At 46.9% G+C, this 24506-nt stretch overlaps 2 protein-coding genes across 26 annotated transcripts in view; both read right to left on the reverse strand.

The window, feature by feature from the left end:
• The window catches only part of CFAP53 (cilia and flagella associated protein 53), a 52711-nt gene extending 46558 nt beyond the window's left edge, over positions 1-6153 (reverse strand). Inside the window, exons 1-2 of the mRNA XM_084781044.1 lie at positions 5878-6153; positions 108-337 (exon numbers count right to left, since the gene is read on the reverse strand). Of these exons, the coding sequence (XP_084637170.1) occupies positions 108-337; positions 5878-5946 (299 nt within the window). The 5' untranslated portion in view covers positions 5947-6153. The remainder of the gene's footprint in view (positions 1-107; positions 338-5877) is intronic.
• A 193-nt stretch (positions 6154-6346) lies between these two features.
• LOC311597010 (methyl-CpG-binding domain protein 1-like) lies at positions 6347-21314 on the reverse strand. Of its 25 annotated transcripts, none has more exons than XM_084781029.1 (17): positions 21069-21314; positions 18803-18937; positions 15405-15519; positions 15152-15315; positions 14979-15061; positions 14717-14757; positions 14242-14388; positions 14020-14148; positions 13778-13852; positions 13557-13664; positions 13402-13470; positions 12677-12841; positions 12053-12349; positions 11828-11965; positions 11381-11512; positions 11232-11293; positions 6347-7162 (listed from the first exon to the last, which is right to left on the reverse strand). In XM_084781029.1, the coding sequence occupies exons 2-17, from the start codon at positions 18910-18912 to the stop codon at positions 7090-7092; spliced, it is 1908 nt and encodes a 635-aa protein (XP_084637155.1). In that variant the 5' UTR covers positions 18913-18937; positions 21069-21314; the 3' UTR covers positions 6347-7089. The 25 variants fall into 25 exon arrangements, with proteins under 25 accessions (XP_084637155.1, XP_084637154.1, XP_084637147.1 ...); XM_084781028.1 differs by having other exon boundaries at positions 12677-12844; XM_084781021.1 differs by having other exon boundaries at positions 13554-13664; positions 21069-21313.
• Between the last annotated feature and the right edge of the window lie 3192 nt (positions 21315-24506).

Genomic DNA, 24506 nt, shown 5'->3' on the forward strand with positions numbered 1-24506 from the left:
GTCCTCGGTGTTTCGTTTGCACAACCCCAGACCCAACACCTAGTACTTAAAGTGAGTGCCTCAGGAGAGCTTCAATGCCTGGGCTACCGTGTTGTCGCGAGCCTTACTTATTACGTCTCTCTTCAGTGTTGATGATAAAGCCTTGCATGGCATCTCTGACTCTTGTTTTCACCAGACTGTCAGTGTACTTGCGGTCACTGTGCTGGATCCAGTCCGCTCTCAGGCGATCCCGCTCGTTTGACTTGATGGAAGCTAAAGTAGTGTGATACTTGTGGTAGCTGCGCTGGATTCGTTTGAGGTGTTGCTCGGCCCTCTGAGCTTTGGGATGCTTGGCTCTCTGAAACCAAAGAGCAGTTGTCACTTATAATAAGCAAACATGAAGAGCCTGACCATGCCATGGATAAAAAATTGTGTGTGTGTGTGTGTGTATATATATATATATGTATGATATATATGTTATATCATATATTACATTGTATATATAATATATGATATGTTATATCATATTTTACATATCTATATATAGTCTTTGGTTCTTGATGGGGTACATTCTGATAAATCTCTCATAAACAGGAGATAATGTTAGTAAAATGCATTTAACACACACAGTCTAGCAAACATATGAGACACTGTAGAATATCTGTTATTCAGCCATATTACTCGTGTTACTCGTGATCTTTACCGAGCCTTTGTAGTGGGATTTTAATCCAACAACACGGCTGTTCTGGCAAGACCCTCTACATCTATGTGGTCCAGCCAGAATGAATGCAGCCATGAACTGCATTACAGTATGATCTGGCTGGGATACAGACACATCCTTAACATACACCTTTACATCACAAACAATGAAAGTACAGCTAGTTAACAGAAGGGGGCAGCCATGTTGAGAGTGACGTTTGACTGAGGGGCTGACTAAGTGATGAATACACATCACACTCATATCTCAATGCCCTGCCCAAGGCCTCCGAGAGTAACCTTACTATTTATTGCTAATCCAGGAAAAGCTCCAAATTCACATTTTAAAGTCCTACCCATCAATATCTATCATTTTTGCACCATGATAAAAAAGTAAATCGAATCATGAGTCATAGGTAATCTGTTTTTCTTAAGAATTCCTTTAACTCCAAGTTGATAAAATTATTAAAGTTAATATTTAAACAGCTTTTTTTTTTGCACCCCTTTCTGCATATTCCCACCAGGTCAATCCATCACTCAAACCTCACGAGAAGCTTCTATTTGCAGCCAACGGAGATTATCACAGACACCCACAACAACTGGCCACAGTGCATAGACTAAGAGACTACAGAATGTTCAGCGCAAAAGGAGCCATATTTACCATACCCCAGCCCCGCCCCCAGCCCCGCCCCAGCCCCGCCCCCAGCCCCGCCCCCTCTTCCAAGGCTCAGGGATCATTGCAGAAGAGAAGACAAAGAGTGTAAGAGCTAGGGGCAGTGGGGGCAAGAAAAAAATCTGCTGGGCACAGGAAGGCAGCTGCACATATGAACTAATAGGGATTGTAACCACATGCTTAAGACCTGTGTGAGCCCAAGACAGACCAAATGGCAGCATGGAGGGAGAAGTTGGGCACACAGGCTCATCACTAGCTGCAGAACAAAGGACGACAACTGTTAGCTGCCAGGGAGGGGGTGGGGTGGGGGTGGGGAGTGTTTTTGCTAAGAGTGTATCTCCTGATAAACTGACCACACTCGGCAGAAGACTACACATCCAAGAATATTGGGGCAGCGCATATTGGTCTCAAAGGGTTAAAAAAGAAAGAATATGCACTCGGGAGGCAGAGGCGGGCAGATCCAGATCGATGTGAGTTGGAGGCTAGCCTGGTTTACAAAGTGAGCCCAGGACAGCCAAGGCTACACAGAGAAACCCTGTCTCAAAAAACAAAACAAGCCGGGGTGGTGGCGCACGCCTTTAATCCCAGCACTCGGGAGGCAGAGGCAGGCGGATCACTGTGAGTTCGAGGCCAGCCTGGTCTACAAAGCGAGTCCAGGACAGCCAAGGCTACACAGAGAAACCCTGTCTTGAAAAAAAAAAAAAACCAAAACAAAATAAAACAAAAATTCAAGTTGGGTAGGTATGGAATGAGGGGTGTATATGGAAGAGTTGGGGTGAATACAAGCAAACAGGCAAGAAACTGGAAACTCTCAAGAAACTAATATAAACAAACTTGAACAGGCAGGGTTCTAGAAATGATCTGATCAAGCAGAGATGCCAGTGTGGTGTTCAAAGTGCTTCGACCTGGGCAGTGAAGATTAGGGGACCTCCTGTCCCCACATTGTTTCTAACCTGTTATTATCATCAAAATGCTTTCAGTTAAAAAGGGGAGGGCTGCTGTTTAACTACACATGTACTAAACTGTGAAAGTGAAACAGCAAGAAGGAAGAAATGAAGGCGGACAGAAGAGGGGCTGGTGCTGAAAGAGAAAATTTTTAATTATCATTAAAACAACCAGAACAGCAGAGCTCTCAGCTCTCTGACTCATTAAGAGTGCAGGTCAGCAGGTATGCTAGCCCAAGGTCCCAGATGATAAGTCACAAAGAATGTGGAGCTAGGAGACAAAGGCCTATTGAGTGTTCCAGGGACCAGCTGGCCATAAAAGATAGGGAGGATACACAAGGACAAATTCCTGAGAGAAACAGGTACCAGACATGATCGAGTGAGTAATGAGCCAAGACCCCTCATCCGATCTTATGGTGTTTGCCTAATTCCCCCTTGAGGCCCGCACACAATGTTCCAGGTTTGAGTTTAACCAGACATTTCGTTAGCTCAGATAAACATCCACCCTCGGGTTCTGAGAGAAACAGGAACCAAGGACTGTTCCCATGTGATTAAGTCTGACCTTACCCCAGATCTGCTTACACGATTTGCTGATGTTCGAAACAACCAATCGTGTGTGGCCTTGCCAAAACTTCCCGCTACCCCCCTCCCCCAACCTTTGCCCATATAAACCCCAAGCCCCTGGGCTTCTGGGTTGACCCCTCTGTCTCCTGCGTGAGATACGTGTCGACCCGGAGCTCCGCCAATAAACTGCCTCATGTGTTTACAGCAAGACAGTCGTTTTTGTGTCTTTGGGTGCGAGCCATCCCGAGGCTTGAGTGAGGGTCTCCCTTCGGGGGTCTTTCAGTGCTACAACTTTATTTTGATTTGCTTCGAACAGTTTGAAAGCACGGCCTATGCTAATGACATTTTGCGATAGTTTCAGTTCCTTAAAATGTATTTATTCCCTTTGTGTAGTGGCCGCTCAAAAGTTAGAAGAGTCTGCATGTACGTTTGGTAGCTATATCAACACACTAAATGAAATCTCATTGATCACTTCTGCATCCCTAGCATTGAGCCTCCCACAATTAGCCTCTAAACATGAATGAGTGAACACGTGTTTCGCAATGGTCTTGATGAGCCAGTGTCTGTGCCTCCTGGTGTCACCAAAAACCCAATAGTCTTAACGTTTGTGTTTTCAGCAGCACTGTTATGTAGTCATCGCTGGGTGAGCCGTGGCACAGGAATGCTAATTCATAGCAGCGGACCCGTAAGGCACAATGCAGATTCACTCTGCTGAATTACATTTAGAACATCGGTGCTGGAATGACCAAGTGCCGGGGTTTGGTATTTGTAGTAACCATTCAAAGGGGGGGGGGGGGGGAAATAGCATCCAAAAATAAACTGATGGAATGTTTTGGGGATTAGGGTACACAAAGAGGCACCTAGATGCAGCTGTCGGGACGAAATGGAGAGCAGACCCAAGATGCGAGTAGAAAGCGTATCACGCATGAGAAGCAAATCCACATCACAATCATTGAATTAAATTATTACTCTCTAACATTCTGGGTATGCTATGAGTACAGATTTTGTGACAGTGTCACTTGGGCAGGAGACACAACAAGAACCTGGGCTTCTGGCAGACACGTGGGCTGGGCACAGCACACACACACAGGCCAGCTGGGTGCAACTGTTGCCAGGTGTGAGCGCAGGAATGAAGACCCAGGGCACACGCTGACTAAAGAGAGGATCGAGGGTAAGAGCCGGTGAGACATGGCATGAGCGGCAGCTCGACCTGGAGGCCCTGCAAGGCTTGGGGAATCCAGCCATGATGTCCTGTAGCTCAGGCTGGCTTCGAACTCGCTCTCATCATCTGCCTCTACCTCCCAAATGCTGTAGTAGCAAAGTTGTATCACCAAACCCAGCTGAGTTCCCGGGCTCTGGATAAGAAGGTGTGACCTTGAGTTGTCCAAAAAGGAAAAAGGTGATGCCAATCCAGGAACAGGCTTGTCACTAACCAAAATTCACACTGTTCAATAGAAATATAATACAAAATTGATATGTAATTTAAGCTTTTCTAGTAACTGCATCAGTGAAGTGAAAATAGGACATTAATTTTGGTAATATATTTTACTTATCCAATATATCCAGAATATTCTTTTCAGTATGTGACTTTGAACATTTTCAACATGGTTTTAGAAGTCAAAGTCATGTGTGGCTAGCAACTACAAGAATGGGCACTGGCGCTGGGATTTGTGGCGATCCAGGTGCTGCATCTCAGCATCCTGTTAGAGAGCAGCGGCCTCACTCAGGGTTGACTCTGGCTATATTTATCACCGTGTTGAACAAGTTATGTAGTCCCCAAGCCCAGGGTTTCTCATCTGTCAAATGACGAAAAGAATTGTGCTTGTGGCTGCGCACATCACTGTTTTGTTCTGCTTTGCTTTTCTTTGCTTTGCTTTCTCCTAAGGAATCAAGTCTGTTACCTCTCTCTCTGGCTCCTTTTGCCGCTTACTCTTTCTGTAAGCACACAGCTTTAGCACTATGGTTTTCCCCTGTTCCTTACTGGTTATGAACATAAGTTCCCAACAAATGACACTGCATTGAGATACATGACCCAAAAGTGTTCTGTTTCTGTCCCTCATGAAGTCATCTTGAGTCCTTATAGCCCACAGCAGCGTCCAGACTACTGTTTTCCAGCTCCAGACGCTATAGTTCTAGAAACTAGAGAAGAGGCAGGTCTGTGAGTGGCTGAACGTGGACTGTAATAAACTGCACTCCTCACTAACGCACATCTTTCTTTCACAAGTCACCACTACAAAGAACATAACCTGTTACCTGCCGTTAGCGGCTGCTTTAGGAGAAAGCTGTTTCTGCGGCACATGGATGGGGAACCTCCCCGGGCCACTGGCTCCACCTCCGTGTATCCTTCAGTGCTATACACCCAGTAGAGGTTCCCGCATAACTCTGATTACAATGGTCTGTAGATTCCAGTCTGCAGGAATAAAGGAACCTACAGGCATGGATGAGGAGAGCCTGGATTCTCAGCAACGTGCGTTAAATTATTTTCTTATGGGTCACATTACCGGCCCATCCCAGGAGGCAACTACCTGGCTTATTTCTAGTCTGTTGGGGCACTTTTGTCCAACACCAATTACTCACTTAGCTGGCACAACAAACACTGCTTTACCACACATACAGCATTCAAAACCCAATTTCCTTTCTGTAGACATTTTCCTAGGGTTACAAGACCAATCCAAGGTCATATGATTGAACCATAGCCAGTGTTGAACTGGAATCTGTGGAATCTGCCTCCTGTCCCAGGGCACCACAGCTCATCGCAGGGGGCCAGATCATCCTGTTTGGGGAATATTGAAGGAAAAAAAAAAAAAACCACCAAGATCCCAAGTGACGATTGTAGCTGGAAATGGAGAGGAAAAGGAAGTGCTGTATGGTAATGGTAGGTAAATGAGGAACAACCTAGTCTTCCTCAAAACCCGCTCCACCAGGGAAGCTGCTTCCCAGGTGAAGGAACCCAGCCAGGTAGGGCTCTACCAGGAGATGGAAAAAGTCCTAAGTTTCCCGCCACAAACATCCTGTACTTACTATGATCACTGCCTTGGGAGTGGGGCCCTTAAATTCCCTTGTGACGGTGCCAAACCGCTGGCTATACATCTTCAAGTCTCCTTGGGGTGGTGGTGCCGGGAGCTAAAAGGCCCAGTGGAGTCTATTTCCTAGACGCACTGGCTGGTTGCTATGGTGCGCCGGCCCGCCCCGCGTGCCTGCAGTGAAGGTGGGCGGGCCAAGCGGAAGTCGTCTCTGGTCACTGGCCCACAGGAGCAGGCGGCTGTTATCATCCCGCCCAGGAACACCGTCCGTCACCAGTTTCTCCTGGGCTCACCACAAAGTCAGATGGGGGGTGGGGAAGACACTAAAAAACCTTCAAAACACAATCCAGCGGATCTTGCAGGATCTTACTGACTTAAGAGCATGAGAGAGGCTAGTGGACCGTGAACGGGAAGGTTAAACTTTGTACTACCTCGAAGTTAATGACGACAATAATCACATGGCAACCTTATGCTTGAGTAGGTTTTTTTTTTTCTCTCTCTCTCTACATTTCAAAGTATTTCCAGAAACAACCTTTGAGGTTGACAAACTTTTACAGGGTTGAAGGAACTGAAGGTATCATTAGCTTTTAGAGTGAAGTCGATTAAGGCTCAAGGAGCCGAAGTGCTGTATCAAGTCACACAACCAGTAGTCTGGGAACAAATCTTCCTACTGCACTTAGAAGACAGGGCTTACACTTTGGGTTAATTTAGGAAGAAGGCAGATTAGATATTCCGGTGGGGCAGCTTACTGGGCTGGACACAATGAAGTCTGAACGGCGCAGTCAGAGGATCAGGGCTGTGGATCAGAGGTCCTCTACTCAATTCTGGAGAATCAGGGTTCCAGGCAAAAGGAGCAGCACAATCCAAGAACTAGATGGTCCTCGGCATCTTAGTGCTAAGCCGGAGTTAGTGTTTAAGAGCCTATTACGAATGGTACTTTGGTGCCTCTGTTAAGTGTATGTGGGGGGGGGGGGGAGCAATAACAGAAGGGGGGGCAGTAACAAGGCCAGTCACTGACGATACTAAGTGCCACTCCTGCGCACCTGAAGGTCGGCTTTCTTCAAATTAGCATGCTTAATTACTTTAACCCACCCACTTCAGATTTTCTATACAGTACAACTCTACGTTTGGATTCCAATTCCTGAATTCCAGGTTCATCTTTTCAGCCACAAAAGAATGTTTTTCTTCTCTTAATAATAATTTTTCTCTCCTACAATATTTCTTCTTTCAACTGCAGTTCAGTAAAATACTCATTTTCATTTACTGCTAACAGTTTATGTAGCCTGAAACAAACAAAAAAGAAAAAAAAAATTAAGAGGCTGTCTGGGTTCCCTGATAGAGTCCAGAAGGGCAGCTCCTTCATTCGAGTTGCTCTAAGTGCACGTCCCCTCACCCAAGCACACATACCCTCTACAGAAGGGAAGAAATTCCTTGAACAAGGTTTGTGAATGACCCCAGATATTGGGGCTGATTGCCCCACACTCTTGACATCTGGGTGGCCACAGTGGTCCTGTTGGTGAGTTTGGGAGGGCCTGGGGAATGCGGCCCTTAGGGACCACCAGCTGCTTGCAGACATCACAGCAGCATCTTGAGCTCACATGCGAAGGCATCAGCCGACGAGCCTGGTGACACTAACTCTCAGTTTAGATGGTTTCACCATTCTCTGAAGAGTGGAACCAGCTTCTCCGTACACCAAGAGGCTTTGCTGGCAGAGGCTCTGCCCCAGGATGGCTGGCACCAGCTTCAAAATCTACCCAATGGTCTTCTCTGGCCTAGGCCTGGAGGAGCCCTATAGACTGAGTGTTGGGATGAGTAGCAGGTACAGCTCCCCAGCCTGCAGCCACCCCACTGAAGCCTGGGGAAACGAAGAACTGACAGTGATCTCGCCAGCCACCATCTCAGTTTCCCATAGCCGTCAACACTGTTACCACCATGAAACAAAGAAATGCTAACACAAAAACTAATAAGAAAAAAAAGGTTTTAAAATAATTTTACAATAGACCTTAGAAATGATTGTTTCCAACTTCTATATTATCTAAAAAAAAAAAAAAAAAAAAAAAGCTCAAACAAGGACTAGTGTCTCCATAGTATACTGAATCCTATATTTTAGTATCAAAGTATCCATAGTAAACTGGAGATCTTTTATCACCTATAATATATATTGATGCATTTTATAAAATTACATTTATGAATCTCAGTATTATATACAGTGATAACTATGGGCCAAGCTTCTAATACTTGGAGGAATGACACAAACACAGCTGAGACCAGCAAGACTATTATGGATGAGCTTGACCGGATTTCGTCACGTGGGACCCATGGTCCTCAGCTTTACATTTTCAACAATGTAGTTTTGTCATGTTATCCTCGGGTGTGTGGCGAGGCCTTTGGGAGCTCAACCATGGTAGGGTGATTTTCTAATGTCACCTTGACTAGACTATGCTTTTTGGAATCCTTCACCATATGCTTCCAGTAAGAACATCCACAGACACCTTGTGACTAGAAGTGAGGCAGCAGCAGGCTGTTCATAACACCTGGGAGGTTGGTGCGGGGACACCAGGCATGTTGCAGTTCATACAAGCCGTCATTAGTCTTCTGTCTCACCTTGGTACGGGCAAACAGCAAGTCCTACAGCCAGGCCTTCAGCTGCTACAGCTTCCCTGGGATCTTCCGTTAGCTTCTCTAGTCCTAGGCCAGATGCTACTTAGCTCCAAGGAAAGACACTAGCTTCTGCTGCAGGTGCAAACACCACTGAAGCTGGAGGCCGTGAGCACTGACACTGGTTCCAGGCCATCTTCTGAAATTCCAACTCCTGCTCATGAGCTCCCCTGTGTCCATCCACCTTCCCTTCCTAACTGCCTGTCCTGAATACTTTTAAGTTCCAGCATTATATACAAATGACAGTCTTAGAGGCTGCTTTATCACCTCCCCAAATCACATAAGATAAAATGTCTCCCCAAACTCCCTTAAAACACATATACTACTCTTTGTTGTAGTGGTTCTGATGCTTTGATTGTCCCCTAGTCAGATACACACAGTAATCAGAATCTTCACTCACAGGTCAAATGCCAACAAAAGACATTTCCCTTGGAGCATCACTGTCAGAAGGACCAGAACACTAGGGACAAGCGGTGCGTTCTAGAGGTTAAAAAGCAATATGATTCCAGGACAGAACTAAGCAAAGCAGGGCAAAGGAAGAGTAGAAGGTGGCAGAGAGCTGTGTCTGGTGAGGTGAAAACTGAAAAAGTGAGTGGTCCACATCTGAACGACCTAAAGCAGCAGGGCTGGGACTAGGCTAAAGCAAGGGGGCTGGGAGGCGCAGGACACAGAGTATGGTGAGACCCTCAATCCTGGCCCTGTAAAGCAGCAGGGCTGGGACTAGGCTAAAGCAAGGGGGCTGGGGTGGTGCAGGACAGAGTATGGCAAGACCCTCAATCCTGGCCCTGTAAAGCTGGCTAAGTACAAATTATATAGTATCTTTTTGGCATTTTAAGGATGGAAAGTGAAGTAAGGCTGAGCCAAGACTTTGCCATTGGGCAGGACTCAGTGCATAAATTCATTCACCCTCCTAACAAACATTTGGGCTGAGGGCAGGTCATCAGGAAAAGAGGAGCCAAGCTGACAGCTTTAGTTCCAAGCAGTGTTCTGCCTCAAGTTAAGAGCATCTGGGCACAAGAAAACTGTCAGCCAGCAGCGGGGAAGAACACACTTTGGGACCGAGGGAACTTGTGCAGCATCCAGGGCCTTCAGGAAACCTAGATTCTAGATGAAGTGATGCTCTGAGGAGGTGACCCCATCCTACCCACAGTCTGGGCATTCCCTAAGCCATGACGAGGCAAGTGTCAAGGGTATCTTACACTGTTCATAGTGACCCACTGCTATTTTCTGAGTCACTAAAACTGTTATTGTAATATCATTATTGCACAGAAGGTTGCAGCTAACGGTTTGCTGGCTTTGGGAACATAGCTTTCATAGCCTGAGTCTGTTTCTAGACCCTGCGAAAGCTCATCTCTTCTGAGTCTACTCACCCAGCTGCGTAAGTGCACACTATCACTCTAGCCCTAAGGACTCCCGTGAGGCGGTTGGCTCTACGGCAGGAGCTCACCAAACAGCAGGTCCTTTTCCTCCTTTATTCACGTAGCATTTCAACTGCTGTTTCCCTGAGAAAATGTCCAGACACACTGCCAGGTCTCATCCAGAAGCCACCAACAAACATGAAGACGGCTTGTTTGAGTTGTTTGCCGTGGCTTCAGCTATCGCCTTCCCCTAGCCCTACATCCAACTTCTCATCACACTGAGATCCTTGGAGGGGCAGATGCTCTACCAGCCTTCTACTCTTCCTCTTCCTTCCCAGCATTCTTCCTCTAAGCTTCAAGGACTGAGCAGGCCTGCTCCTTGATTGCGTTTGTAGGGTTTTCTCCTAGGGTTGATTCACATACAAGCTCTGTAACCAGGCCAGGGCCCAGCCCACGGAAGATCAGGGTGGTTTCTCATAAAGCTGGTCTGCAAACATCAACTTCAGTCCTACAGTCAGCAGAAGCCTCCAGTCTACTGCATGTTAGCTTCAGGTTTTTTAAGGTCCTTGGACCTAGAGAAGAGGGAGCAGGTCTATCTGTTGAATGAGGTTTGCTATGGACAAAACACAGGATCGCAAAACCATGCCCTACTTTTTGTATATCCAGCCATTTTTCCTTACTTACCTTATACTCACTTCCTTCCTTCTATAGACTAGCCATGCAGAAGTACACTTCTCTTTTAAGAGGTGATAAGTTCATGTTCCGGAAAATCATAAGCTCCCTGAAGGCAGGGATCCTGTATTTCCTCAAGGGAAAGCCTTATAGGCCTCAGTGTATTCACCAGTCAGAGCCCCAGCTGCTGCAAATTAGGCAGGGTCTTATCATACCCACCTGCCATCTACAAAGCACACTAGCCGGGTTGCTAGCTGTTAAAACTGATTTGTAGAGCAAAGGAATCCCCGTACGTGGCCCAATCCTGTTTTAACCTTGGAGGTGGGGGTGACGAACCTCCTCTCACTGCCCCAATGGGCACCACGTGCTTAGGGACTTCGAAAATCTTCAAGACCACAAACCGTGACCTTCTGAATAAGGATGCCTAAACTCTACTCCTTAAAGGATTTTCTTAGGGAGCTGGGAACCAGCCTCGTTTTATCTGTTTTCTTTCAAATCCCCAAGAGGAGAGTGCTGGGACACCAATGGATTGGGTCTCAGGAGCAATCTTTACAGTGCTGCTTGCACCCGATCAAATTGCTAACCCTCAATTCAAGCCTCAGGGCCCACATCTGGCCGTACTGCCGGCATCACCTGTCTCCACACCTAACTGCATGGGGCACACCTTGGCAACCAGGCTGCTGCATCCCGGAGGCGAGTTCCACCCAGGCTGAAAATCTCCGTGATCTAGGGAAGAATCAACATCATGGGTCAGCACAGCAGGAGGAGACAAGGCCAGGTCAGAAGAGGGTTGGAGCATCCCCCAGCACTGACCACTGGTGTGCCAACTCCTCCTATCTCCTCCTCTGGGGCTGATTCAGAGACATAATCTTCTTTGTTTTCTTCTCTAACCTCCTCAGGGCCAGGAGGCTCTTGTTTCACAGGTGGAAAGTCTGGGCCGATCGCCTAAGAGAATGAGGAAGGGCAGCAGTTAGGACAGGGCTGGCCTGAGGCGACCCATCATGCAGAAAGAGCTCACTCTCTGCCTGTGAACTCTTCCCACTCTTCAATGATCTCCAGTCACCTGTGCTGGGCGGTACAGCAGGCAAGATTAGCTGCCTATAAAAAGTAAGGCCCCTGCTAGATAAGCTGGGTAATTCAACTGAATGGCCACCAACAGCACACCACCACCCTAGCCACAGTGTCACTGTCAAGGCTCACTACACTTTTGTTTACAGACCACCTGGGGGGCACCCGCAGGGGGCCCATTGCTGCTCTAACCTTGCTGGGGAAGCCAGGCTGCAGTGTGGGAGGAGTCAGGAAGGCTGTGCCTGCAGTCCACTCCTCTGGGGCATCCACCTTCTCTTGCTTCACCTGGGGGAAGGCCACAACCCAACTCGAGGCAGAGCACTGGGACTCCTGCATAAGGGAAGATGGCAGCAGACTTGGTCTCGGCTCCATGGCCCGGGGCTGGGTGGAGTGGGGAGAGCAGGAGGAGGTCCTTACCTGGACTGGGGCTTCTGAGGAAGCTGCAGCAGGGCCTGGCACCTGCACAGGACTGCTGGTCCCCTCGCGTAAGAACACAAGGTCTGTGTCAGGTGGGGGCAGCACAAAGCCTCTACCTGCTTGCTGCTTCACTGAAGCTTGGACAGGGCCTGCTGGGTTTGTGCACACAGCCAAAGGGGCTTTTAAGGAAGAGCTCCGATGAAGCTGTGCAGGAGAAGACCTCTTTCGACAAAGATGGTGTGGAGGTGATCCTGCCCTCTCCTCAGACCCTGACCCAGTACTGGGCAGCAGCCGCTTCTGTGAGAAAAAGATTGGGTGCCATGGTCAACTGGTGCCACCTGACCGTACCCACCCTGCCCTGCTCAATGTGCCTGCTAACTTTCCATCAGGCATGGCAAAGCACCTGCTGCTGGCATGAGTTCTCACTACTGAGCGTACTATCACTCTCCTGTTAGCAATGAACGGCACTGCCAGCTGGACTCGTTCACCCTAGCAGTGTCTGCTAATCCTCAAATAGACTCACTACACACCCACCCATCTACCAGGCCTGCCCACCACTCCCAAGCACGGGGGTGGGCCGGGCCCAGGCTAACCCCTCCACCTAACCCTTCCTGCCCCACCCACCATGGCAAACTGCAGGCACTGGCGCCAACGACACTTCTGGCGCTTCTGGTTGCTGCCCCCGAATTTGGGCTTGTCGCAGCAGAAGTCACAGTGGCCACAGTCCATCCGCCGTAGGCAGGCTGCACAGGCCCCGCACTTGCGGTTCTGCCGGTGATTCGTGTAGGGCTGCTGGGGTGGAGGGGAACAGTGGTGCTGTCACTGAGGCTAGGACAGGCTATCCTCAACACCCATTCAGTACCATGCCTGGTGCTCATCCAGCTCTATGGAGGAGCTTGCTACACAGGAGGCTCAGCTTGCGTACTCTCCTCAGCATCTGTGACTTTAAAAGATGCTCCAGGACCATTAGGACGGAGGCTGCTCCATCACTGTGCCATTCCAGCACCTGCTAGCTAGACAGTGGCTTTGGCCCTCACTTCCTCAGGACTGTGATAACCTTCTTCTCATTGGTCCTCATCTCCGTGCCAGCTGTGCTGGCTTACTCTACACAAGTGTGTACCCACACCCTTGTGAGTGTCGCCATCAACCTACTTGGCTTGCACTAGCCATCGAAGTCGGTCCATCTGAGCACTGTCACTGTGCTGCTAACGCCATTTCCCCCATAGTCACTTATCCTACCCAAGGTCTCACTATTGTTCCCTGCGAGTTCCACTACAGCATCTGCCTCCTTGCAGCTAAAGCGGCAGCAGCAGAGTCTAGGTTTATCCAGGTAAGGTGGGGCCACTCACTAGCTCGTCCTCGTCTACACAGTAATAGATGAACTCAGCAGATGATGTGGGCGCTACGTCGCTGAAGTGCTGCAGAGGCAAACGTGTGGGGGTCAGGGCAGGTCCTGAGTAAGTTTAGGGCTGTGCCTTCCCCCTGCCCACCAGGGTCTTACCACCTCTGCGGGCTCTGGGTGCTGTGATACAGGAAGTGGAGGCAGTGGCCGAGCTCGGGAGTGATCCTGGGCAGTTACCTTTGGGCCTCTTTTTTTATGATCACGTTTAGCCTAGAAAGTGAAAGAACAGTTAAGGCTCGGTGACACCAGGCAGACACGGGACCCGCAGGAGGGCAGAAAGCATGCACTGAATGGTCAGGCAGAGTATGCAGTCAGGGACTCACAGCAGGGGAAACCACAACCTGGGGAGGGCACCGCTGACATCCTTGAGGGTGGCCTCGGAAGCGATGAGCAAGGTGCTGGCAGAGAAAGGCAGGCAGGCAGAACCAAGGAGATGAGCACAAGATAGAAAAGAAAATAAGACATGAGGCAGGCAAAGCCAGATTGGGAGGAGCCAACAGCAGCAGTGGTGGTTCAGTGCGATAGCCTCGGCTCCACCAGCACTGGTCCCTCCAGCCTAACTCACCCAAAAGCAGCGCCGCTGCAAACACCTCCACTGGCGCTTGAGACCAGGGCGGGGAGGGCGAAGGCAGACTCGGCAATGGCCACAGTCCTCTTGGGTCTGACAACCCCGACACACTCCACACCCTCGGCTCTGTAGGGAGGCCGGAGGTGTAATGCCTGGAGTCAGGGCCGTGAAGGCCAGGGACTGAGGTGAGCCTTGACCCACTCCATGTGACCGACTCACCTTGTCCATAATCCGTAGGCAGCGTCTCTTCTCACACTTGCAGAAGAGCCCTGAGGCCATGTCTCGGGGCAGCTGCAGGCGGCAGGTGGGGCATGCCCCACAGTCTTCTTTCACCAGACAAGCTGTGCACTCCCCACAGCCAACTCGCTGCCAGAGATGGACAGGAAAGGTTAAAAGCCTGGGTATATTTTCAGGCCCGCTACTCTCCAGACGTTTGCGTACTTACTGGTTTCCCATTAGCCTCCTTGCCATAGCTCATAAATTACTGACTACTATGTCTTCTACGAGTGTCCTGTGTCTACTGATGCCCCACTAACTCCCATTACTGCATCTACAGCAAACCAACAGCCAGGTCCCTATTTAAAAAACAAGATCAACAACAGATCCACTCAGCAGTCCTGACCCCTCCCACCGGCGGGCACCATGACACACAGCCTGCTCCCCTTAGGCGGCAAGGAAACGGTACTGCTCTTACCTTAAACATTCTCTGTTCTCGGTTGAAGATAATTCTCTGTGCTGGCAGTAGAAAGAGAACGGGGAGAAAGAAAATAAGGCAGCAGACATACTTCAGCTACCACATCAGCCCCAACTTTCACCATTCTACCTACGCCAACAGAGTAGGGCTCACAGGCTGGTTCCACATAAGCCAAAGGCCTCTAACGTGCCATGCAACCTCCAGCTTAGCCCAGCACTGTCCACTACGTGGCCTGTCTCCTAATCCCCAGAGACTGATGTACCTCGGCAGCCTTTGCACAGTGTCTTGAGCCTCTGCCTTCTGATGCCATCCCATGAGAAGCGGATTCCACAATTCTCACAGCACCTAAAGTGAAAAGGGCGGGGGTGGGGGTGGGGGGTGAGCGTGCCCAATCCCGAGCCTCACCCTCCTGGCTCACCCTAAACCAGCACTCACCCAGGCTCAGGGAAGGAAGCTGGAACTGTGCCAGCGGCAGCCTTCTTAGCCCGTGGAGTCACATTCCTGACTTCCCTCCTCTGTGGCACAGCTTGCTGTTTCTTAACCTTGGCTGGTTTAGAGGGCTTCTTTTTCTTCTTGCTGGGGGCAGCCAAGGGATGGGACTGGAGATGAAGACAGGAAGAGTGTGGATCAATCTCTGGGGTCATGTGACACAGTTGCCCCTGCATGGGCACAGACACTGTGAAGTTACCTTGGCAACTGGATAGCACAAGATGCCTTGTCTGAAGTCAAAGAGGGTTAGATCACAGTCAGGGCCCAGGTACCGAGTCAGCTCAACTTTGCTTCGGATCTTGTCTCCTGTAGGGCTGAGAAGGAACCAGAATGACTTGACACCAACATGGAACCAATGTCATGCCACCCACACAAATCCTCACAGATCTGGTGAGATGCAGGAAGCAGTCTAGAACTAACCTGTGAGCCACAATCAAGTCCTACCCCAATATAAGTTACAGGAATACAAAATATGAATATAAAACCAGCATGCATGCGAATGTTAATATAATTGTGACCCTCGTTTTGATCCATAACATTTTATATTCTATGGTAATCCCATAAAATTATATTTCAGTGGAAAACTATTATCTGGCAATACTGTAACAATTTTAATGTCATAATACAAAACATTATTTAGGTATCTGTAATGGTGTTCATGTTCTCAGGCCTGCTGCAATGCCTGCAGCATAATGTTGTACTGTACATAATTGGTTAATAATAATTACAACTACTGGTTTATGAATTTGGTATAATTTTATCATTATTTTAGAGTCCTTATGCAAAAAAAAAAAATGTTAGACTAGTAGTAACCTAATACAAGTAAATGGTTACTGCTTCTTTTGATTTCATAATTTTCTCTTGTGATTTAATCTCCTGAATTTTGTTCAGCATAGGAGCAGTATGCCACGGTTTATACCTAGTTATATGGTACTCAATGATGCTTCCATCAATAACCAACTATATATACACACACACACATATATATATGCACATATATATACATACATATATATATATGTATGTATATATATATATAAAATGGTCCCATAAGATTATATAAACAGGCTGGAAATGGTGGCACATGCCTTTAATCCCAGCATTTTAGAGACAGAGGCAGGCGGATGGATCTCTGTGAGTTCAAGGCCAGTTTGGTCTACAGATTGAGTTCCAGGGCTAGCAACCCTATCTCAAAAATAAGTAAATAAATAAAAATAAAGATACATAAACATATTTATGCCGTGCAGCACTACTAGTGTTAGAAATATATGAGTAAAGATCAACACAAAATACAGCCATTTTGTTTTGTTTTTCTTGGAGATGGAGGTTGCATTTTAACCTAGGGTCTTTGAACATTTCTATGTAAAGAAAGATGACCTTGAACTTCTGACCGTCCTGCCTCTGCCCCGCCAAGCACTAAGAGCTCAGAAATGCATCACCACGCTAAGTTTACATAGTGCTAGAAATCAAACTCAAGGCTCCATGCCCACTTGACAAGCTCCCAGTGCCTAAATATTATATACTGCACACCAACTGAACACTCATAAAAGCTTGTAACAGAAGTATCTTTAAAACATGAAAATGAAACTATATGCAATACAAAGTATAAGTAGCGAAAGCTGAGGTATGATACTCCAGGGCTCTTCACTTTGCATGAACTTTGAAAGGCATTTATTGTGTCTTGAAACAAACTATCTACCCATTGTTTGTAAAAACAAGTAACTTTTCAAAAAAGGTCCCCTTCCAGAGAAAAGGGCAGCATACTTGCTGCACTGACATCAATTGTGCAAGCTCAGGGAGCCAGTGTGCCTTCCTATACACAGTGCAGCACATAGGCTACTTAGCCCTCATCATGTCCTCCTATGGGAACTGGGGTTCAGAGCAATGTCAAAACCATGGCATTTTGGGTTCTGATCCTACTGTGAGAAACGTTTTTATCTCTGGCCCAGAAGTATCACACTTCCTACCAGCATCCACAGAACAGAACTAATAAGCCAATTTACTATCTGATAAATACATATATGTATATACATACATATATACACACATATATATCTTTAACAATTACTTTTAAGATCTGAAAATTTTATACAATTTCATATGTGAAAGAAGTTATAAAGATAATGGAAACCATCTGAAATTTTATATTCTTCTAGGGAAATGGTAACTTAAATAAACAGGAAGAGTATAAAAATTTTAATAGCTACATCATTAATACATTCTAACACATGCTTATAAACTACAATGTTGATGCATTTACAGTCAATTCTCATCATAATTATGTGTTATGAAGTTGCTACCAATGCTGAACTCTCCTACAGGAGACACAGGGGTAGGCTCCAGCAAGCCCATCCCATTTCCACAGCTGTTCAGTACACAGTCTACTTTTGTGTGTTTCTGCTTAAAAACCCCACAACGTCTGTTTCATCCAAAGGACTCCATGGTTGGCTGACAAGGCCACTGGCTTTCCAGGATGTTTTGGCTAAGTTTGTCTGCCAAAGCTTTTTGGTTTGGGTTTTGGTTTTCTGAAGACACCTGATGGACAGAACCTGTCCAAGTTTAGCGTCTCTACACCATTATTGCCTTGGGAAACACGCAACTGAGCCAGCAGCAGCTGACAATGGTTTAGGTTTTTCTAGCGCTGGCTGATTGCCGTCTTTGGCTTTCTTCTTGACAACACTGCTCGCTCAGCTTTACTAGCCATCAGTCCATGGAGCCACAAACTTAGCTGCTTTCCCAACTTGTCTGAAGCTTCATCAATGACTACGGATGGTAGGTTTTGTTCTTCCCAGAGCAGCCTCACACACAGCTCAGCGCATTTCTTCTTCTCTTTCTGGATGTACCGTTTCTGATCCTTAACACTGTAACTCAAGCGGATAGCACTGCAATTCATGCCTGGGAGGAGTAAGCCTGGTAAGCCTGATGACGAGAAAAGGCACATGACCGTCTCCTGTACTCAGAACACTAGAAAACACCTCAGCACTTTATTTGGGAGCCATTTTAAACAATACATTTGTGAACAAAATTACGGCACTAGCTAGACCATGGAAAAGATGACTGGTTTGCAGTACAAAAAAGAAGAAAAAAGAAAAAGAAAGAAACAAACCCAAGAGTTCATGTTCAACTCTGATTCGGAATATATGCACTAGACAATTCAAATTTTTAGTTGTTCCACATGTGTCTGTGAATAATCACAAATGCACTGTAAATATTAACTTTGATCAAATAAACTTTATTAAGAATAGGTGATTATGAAAACATAAAACTTTTAATAAGGACTATGCGCACAATTTTAATTCTATACATAGATTTAAACACACCGGGGCTGGAGAGATGGCTCAGAGGTTAAGAGTACTGCCTGCTCTTCCAAAGGTCCTGAGTTCAATTCCCAGCAACCCCATGGTGGCTCACAACCATCTATAACGAGATCTGGTGTCCTCTTCTGGTCTGCAGGTGTACATGCAAGCAGAATACTGTATACATAATAATAAACCAATACATCTTTTTAAAACAAAAACCAAAAAACACCACACCAGTTTACTCTAATGACTAACTAGGTCCAACTCCACTGAACGTTGTCCATGACCCACCCATTACCTCTGGTAATAGATGTCTGAACGTCCACAAGAGGCCCCTGACTTGCGAAAGGCCTCACGGCGTTTCCAGCCAGGGCCCAGGGCTGGGCAGTCCCGCCAGTCCTCAGCCATTGGTGCTTCAGAGAAGAACAGAAGCCTGCAAGGGCGGAAGAAGGTTGTGCTGCAGGATATTCGGTCACACTGTGAACCTCAGGATCGTGTTGTTTACTGGAAAACCTGTTTTTAGTAGTTGTGTGGCTTAACCTTAGCGCACACCTTTAATCCAAGAGCTTTCTGCTTGAATATTGTAAACAGGATTAAATAAAGTCAACCACAGGTCAAGAGGCAGAGCAAGCAGCCAGCTGACAGGAAGTGAACATAGAATTATTAAGAAAAAAAAACATAGAAAGAGGATGTCAGGAGGAAGAATAGAGACACGCACAGGAAGCTGGAGGGAGGGACATTCAGTTTGAAGGGGGTTTTTGAGACCCATGGGAGAGGAAGCATTCCAGTTGGATAAGGAGGAAGGTCAGCTGGGTGCTTTCTCTGCCTCTCTGAGCTAGCAGGCTTTCACCCCAGCATCTGGCTCCTGAGTCTTTATTGGGTAAAAATGAACTATTGAGATTTTTAATAAAAACAAGGTAGAGTATAGAAGAGGGGAGCAAACTGTTTGTAGGCCACAAAAGTCAAGTATTTCCTTTAAATACTTACTCTAGACCAGCACAAGTATGTATCTGGTCTTTGCTACTTTGTGTGTTCTCTTTCCTGCCCTTTAATCCCCGCCCCTTTCACCCCTTATCACTAGACAGGAGAGAAAGAAGGGATAGAGCGGAAAGAAAGATAGGATCCTTGAATTTAATTTCTCTCCTTTTTAAAAAAAAATATTTTATTTAACTTTAATCTATGTACATTGATGTGAGGGTGTCAGATCTTGTAGTTACAGACAGTTGTGAGTTGCCATGTGGTTGCTGGGAATTGAACCTGGGACCTTCTGAAGAGCAGACAGTGCTCTTAACCACTGAGCCACCTCTCCAGCCCCAATTTCTTTCCTTTCATTTCTCCTTTGAGCACAACTCCTAACAAACTGCAGCAACCACTGACTCCATCTCCCGGGGCCCTAGCATTTATATATCCTCTAATAAGGTGCCAGAATTCTAAACATCACACAATCGCAGAAACTACTGCCACAGCATGAGGCAAATCAGAGTCAGCTGCTGCAGATAACCCGAAGCAGCCCCAGATCCCCACACCTGGGATTACAATGAAAACATATTCTTATATTCCTGTGTTTTTAAAAAAGAAACCCAAACTCCAGAATTGTCACTACATAACTATGTCCTTGCTGCAGTTGATGCTCCGTCTTTGACTTCAGTCCCCTTCCTCCTCTTTGTCATCCTCCAAACCTGCACATGACTGATGGTCAGTCTGCGAAGACTCATTCCTTCTAGTCTGCGTATGACGCCCCTATTTTCTCTTGTCCTCAGTTCTCCATTTCAATGTAAACTTTCCTTGACCTGAGCTTCCAATGTCTCTCAGCGTCCTAGCCCCCCCACTCCTCCATGCATTGGAACAAACACCCCTCAAAACATCCATCCCTCAGCCTGGAAGCCTCCCATGTCTCCCCTTAAGTCAAAGAGCTTCCCCAAAGTTTACTATCTCTCATTTTTCTGACCCACAATTCCTCTCCGGCCTCAGCCTCAAATGTCTCGATTCCTCACTCCGACGGTCAGGGTTTGCTATTTTCCCCCCTTAATTTTGTCATCCTCTACTTCTCTTACACTCCTGTGAAACTTCCTTCTTCCTCCACCTGCCCCTCAATTTCTCAGTTTGTGTTCCAGGACGGGGTCACCCCGTCAGTGTTTGGATACACTACTTCTTTTCGTCCTCCACGAGTCTCCAGTCAGTCCCTCGTTATTGTAACTCTGCTACTTCTCCTGTTACCTGTCTCCGGGTCCCCTTCTTCTCATTATTAGCTTTGGGGCCCCGTTTCTATCTTGTTAACATGGAGGCCTAATGACTCTCTAGACGTTCTGGTCTCTTCCATTCCCCTCCATTCTACTCCCAGAGTCTCGACACTGCTGTCATCGCCCTGCACCACATTCCTTCCCTCCCCGTCTTTCTGTGCAGTTCTCCCAGTCCTCTCTCTCAATATTCAGAAGACGCCATTCCTCTTCCTGGCCCGAAGGCCCTTCGTGTCTCTCCGTGTCTCTCCGCTAGCCTTCGGAGCTCCAATTCCTCCCCAGCCTCCTCCTGAGTGCTCCCCACGCCCACTCCCACGGCTGTCTTACCAGTTTGACACCAGGCCTGCAGCTTCCTCCGCTCTAGGCCCGTGGACTCATGGGGAGGATCCCGCTTGCGCGGCTCGCCTGGTCCACTCTTCTTCCTCCTCCTCCACCACCAGAACCTCCTCCAAAACAGTACTTGTCGCCTCTGCGGCCGTTGGCTTACTCCCGGAACCGGAAACCCACTGCTTGCCTTTGGGGCTCCGAACAGGATCTGCACCTCTGTGCAATCTTGACGCGCGTGCCCTTAGTGGGGAGGCTCCTGCGCATGCGTCCTGCATCCTCACAGGGGCGCGCAGTTTGTCGGGATCTGCTGCGCCTGCGCGCTGAAAACACCCGCGGCTCCCAGGCTCGCGCTTGCCTGTGCGCCTGCGCTCCCCGCTGCCCGAGTCAGCGCAGGTTCTATCTGTTCCCAACACAAGGGTGCGTGGCGGGCTTGGTCAGCTTGGCCCATTCTTAGTTTCTGTAGCAGGAGCGCGAGGTTGTGTCTATTCAGTTCTTTTCCAGGGTACACCTTTCCTTTGTTCCTGTGACTTCCCTCTTTGGGATTGGTACCCACATCCTCTTGGAATAGGGTCACTGCACCCTGGCGAGCTTCCTTCCTTGGGAACCAGGGAGGAGGCGAGGTGTGCTAGCAAGTGTATTGAGGGCACCAAGTGAGAGCTTGCCCATCCCTCAAAGGAGGCCCAATGGGAGAAGATGGTGAGCTAACCAAGGTAACCTATTTTGCTTCAAGCCGACCCCATTTTGTGTGCTTCATAGAACCGTTCCATAACTGTGTTATGGCGTTACAGAGTTGGAGAGTTCAAGACCACTGGGAAAGACCACTCATATTCAATTAAATCTAATTAGCTGAATTGTATTAAGCTGGCCAGCTGACTGCGCCCTCAGATCAGGATAAAAGACTGTGGCCCAAGCTAAAAGGGGAGGGAAGCTTTGACAGACAAGACCACAACGGCTTCATTTCTGTAGCTATGTGAGGAAATTCCTTACTACTTCTTTGCACACAGCCTTTAAGCATGTTGACCGAAACCAGAGCAAGCAGTTAATTATTTCACATTAATTATATATTTCTGGGAAGTGGGTAAAGGGACTTTGACAGTTAGAATTCCCTGGAATTATTTACCAAAGTCTGTTGATAGACTGGACTCCTAAGATGGTTGTCTTGAGCAAAATGAACTCACTTGGGCCACCACATTCTCCACTGACTAGATCATATGGGTCAAATAATTGACTCAGGCTAAATGCTTAATATCTTAACTGTGGTGATTCTTGGTTTTTGTTTCATTTGTTTGTTTGTTTTTTGATTCTTGTTTTTATATGTGTAATTAGACAGTTTTCAGTGTGAATCGGGGACCTCTGGTAACACCAAAAGTGACAAGAGGTGAGAGAGAGAGAGGTCTTGCAGTTTGAAGGGTAGTGAGCCAAAGGCCACCAGGAAAGACGTGACTGATAGCAGCTGGATCACTCCCTTTGGCTCTCTGATCTGGATTTTTTTTTCCCCCAGGGCAAAAAGTTTCCTTCATGTCTCTGTAGGAATAATAAATCCAATCCTCTACGATTTTGTAATACTTTCTCAGCTAGGGAGCCTATTGTGTGTGTAGCTGGCCTATGGAGCTTCAAAGATGGTCTAAATCTTGGTCTATTCTAGAACTCAGAACTTGGAGGGTCTGGTTCCTTCAGGCTAATGCTGAGGCTCCTGAGGCTGTTGATTCATCTAGTCCTGTCCCTGTAAGGAGAGGACTGAGAACAGCTGGGACTGTACTGTTTCTAGCAACAACTCCGTCAGCCAAAAGGTGTTCCCTACCTTGAGCACCATTATGTGTGTACACCTGGGGAATGACACAGGACAGTGCACAGACACTCCCGTCTCCTGCTTCCAAATGCTTTGCGTGACACATTTAGTGAGCCCAAAGGTACAGGCGTTGCAAGATGTTTAATCCCATTGTGAACCCGGAGGAGAGTGTGAGCTATAGAAACTTGTTTATTGTTTGGTGTGGTTCAGCCCTAACACACACCTTTAATCCAAGCACTTTCTGTTTGTTGTAAGCAGGTGATGATGGTGTGGCTCTGTCCTGTCCCAGGACACATCTTTAGTCCAAGAGTTTCAATACATAGCTTTTAATGAAGTTAACCCAGGGTCAAGAGGCGGAGCACATAACCAGAGGACAGGGGGTAAACAGAAAGGAGGGACTTTGAGTCGAAGGGTATTTAAGACACTGTGGGGAAGGAAAAAGCCTTTAGCTGTTTTTCTCCTATGCTGTCAGGTGAACTAGCAGGCCTTTTCCTCCTGGGCTATCAGTTGAGCTAGCAAGCATTTGGGGGCTTTTTAGCTGTGAGTTTTTTGGCTTTTAGCTTTTGTCTTTTTCCTTTGGCATGTGAGCTGAGTAGGAAGGTCAGCTGGGGGCTTTCTCTGCCTCTCTGAGCTAGCAGATTTTCACCCTAGCATCTGGTTCCTGAGTCTTCATTGGTAAAATCGAACAATCTAGGATTTAAAATTTTTTTTAATTTTTTTATTTTTTACATATACATTTATATTATTACAAATATATACAATAAACTACCTATAGCAATAAGAGCCATGAAACAAGCAGAAATTATATATAAATGTTACATCTTAAGTTTTTTGGCTATTTGTGTTTGGCAGCCTTGAAGAAAACATCTTTCCTATCTTGGTGTGTCTAAAATTCTAATATAAATCAATATCTATCACATCTCATCATCATCAACTTAAAACATCTATCTAGACTAAAAACATCTTAACCTCTAAACAACTAAGCTTAATTGTAAAACTATCTGGACTTCAACCCCATCAGAGACTTGAGAAGGAATAAAATTGATTACCTGTGTATACAGGGAGTGCAGGTTAGTAGCTTTCCAAATGAGAAGATGACAGAGACAGTTTGCTGTCTGAACAATCACCCAGAACTCTATAACATTGGAGCATCATCTTCAGTCTTCTGGCCCAGTATATGTGCCAGACATATTTGTGAGGCAGGAATTATTGAGGACTTGCTTACCCTGTCTTGGCAGAGTTTGGCTATCAACTCTGCCTGCATCCAAGCTTACTCTTTCTTAGGCAGAATTCTGTCGGTGGTAGAAATGAGGACATTTTGCCCAGTGGCTGATTTGCCACATTTGAAGCCATTTCCATAAGGAAGTTCTTTGATGTTCATCATCCTCTTTGAGGTAGGCTGGGTGTTGCAATCAATTTTATAGAGGAGGAAAGAGCAAACTTAGATATAGAAGATTGTCAGATCATTTATTTTTGCAGCGGCAAGAATTGTCACCATTGAAAATAGAGCATTTCAGTTTTTGCCCTTGAACCGTACTGAGGCCAACCTGTTCATAGTAACAGAGCAAGGCTTTAATAAAATCTGTGTTTGTGGAGGAAAAGAGGAAGGGCCACAAAATGAAACCCACCAGAGGGAGTTTTATAAGCTC

This window comes from Acomys minous (assembly GCF_964271855.1).
Source record: "Acomys minous genome assembly, chromosome: 4".
Taxonomy (NCBI): Eukaryota; Metazoa; Chordata; class Mammalia; order Rodentia; family Muridae; genus Acomys; species Acomys minous.

What these genes read in the sequence shown, in the direction of transcription:
- LOC311597010 (XM_084781010.1), bottom strand. Translation starts at nt 18,912, where the DNA reads ATGGCTGAGGACTGGCGGGACTGCCCAGCCCTGGGCCCTGGCTGGAAA. An exon ending in TGTGCTATCCAGTTGCCAAG is followed by an intron (nt 15,316 to 15,404) that starts GTAACTTCACAG and finishes CTTCATCTCCAG; the next exon opens with TCCCATCCCTTGGCTGCCCC. An exon ending in GAGAACAGAGAATGTTTAAG is followed by an intron (nt 14,389 to 14,716) that starts GTAAGAGCAGTA and finishes CATCTCTGGCAG; the next exon opens with CGAGTTGGCTGTGGGGAGTG.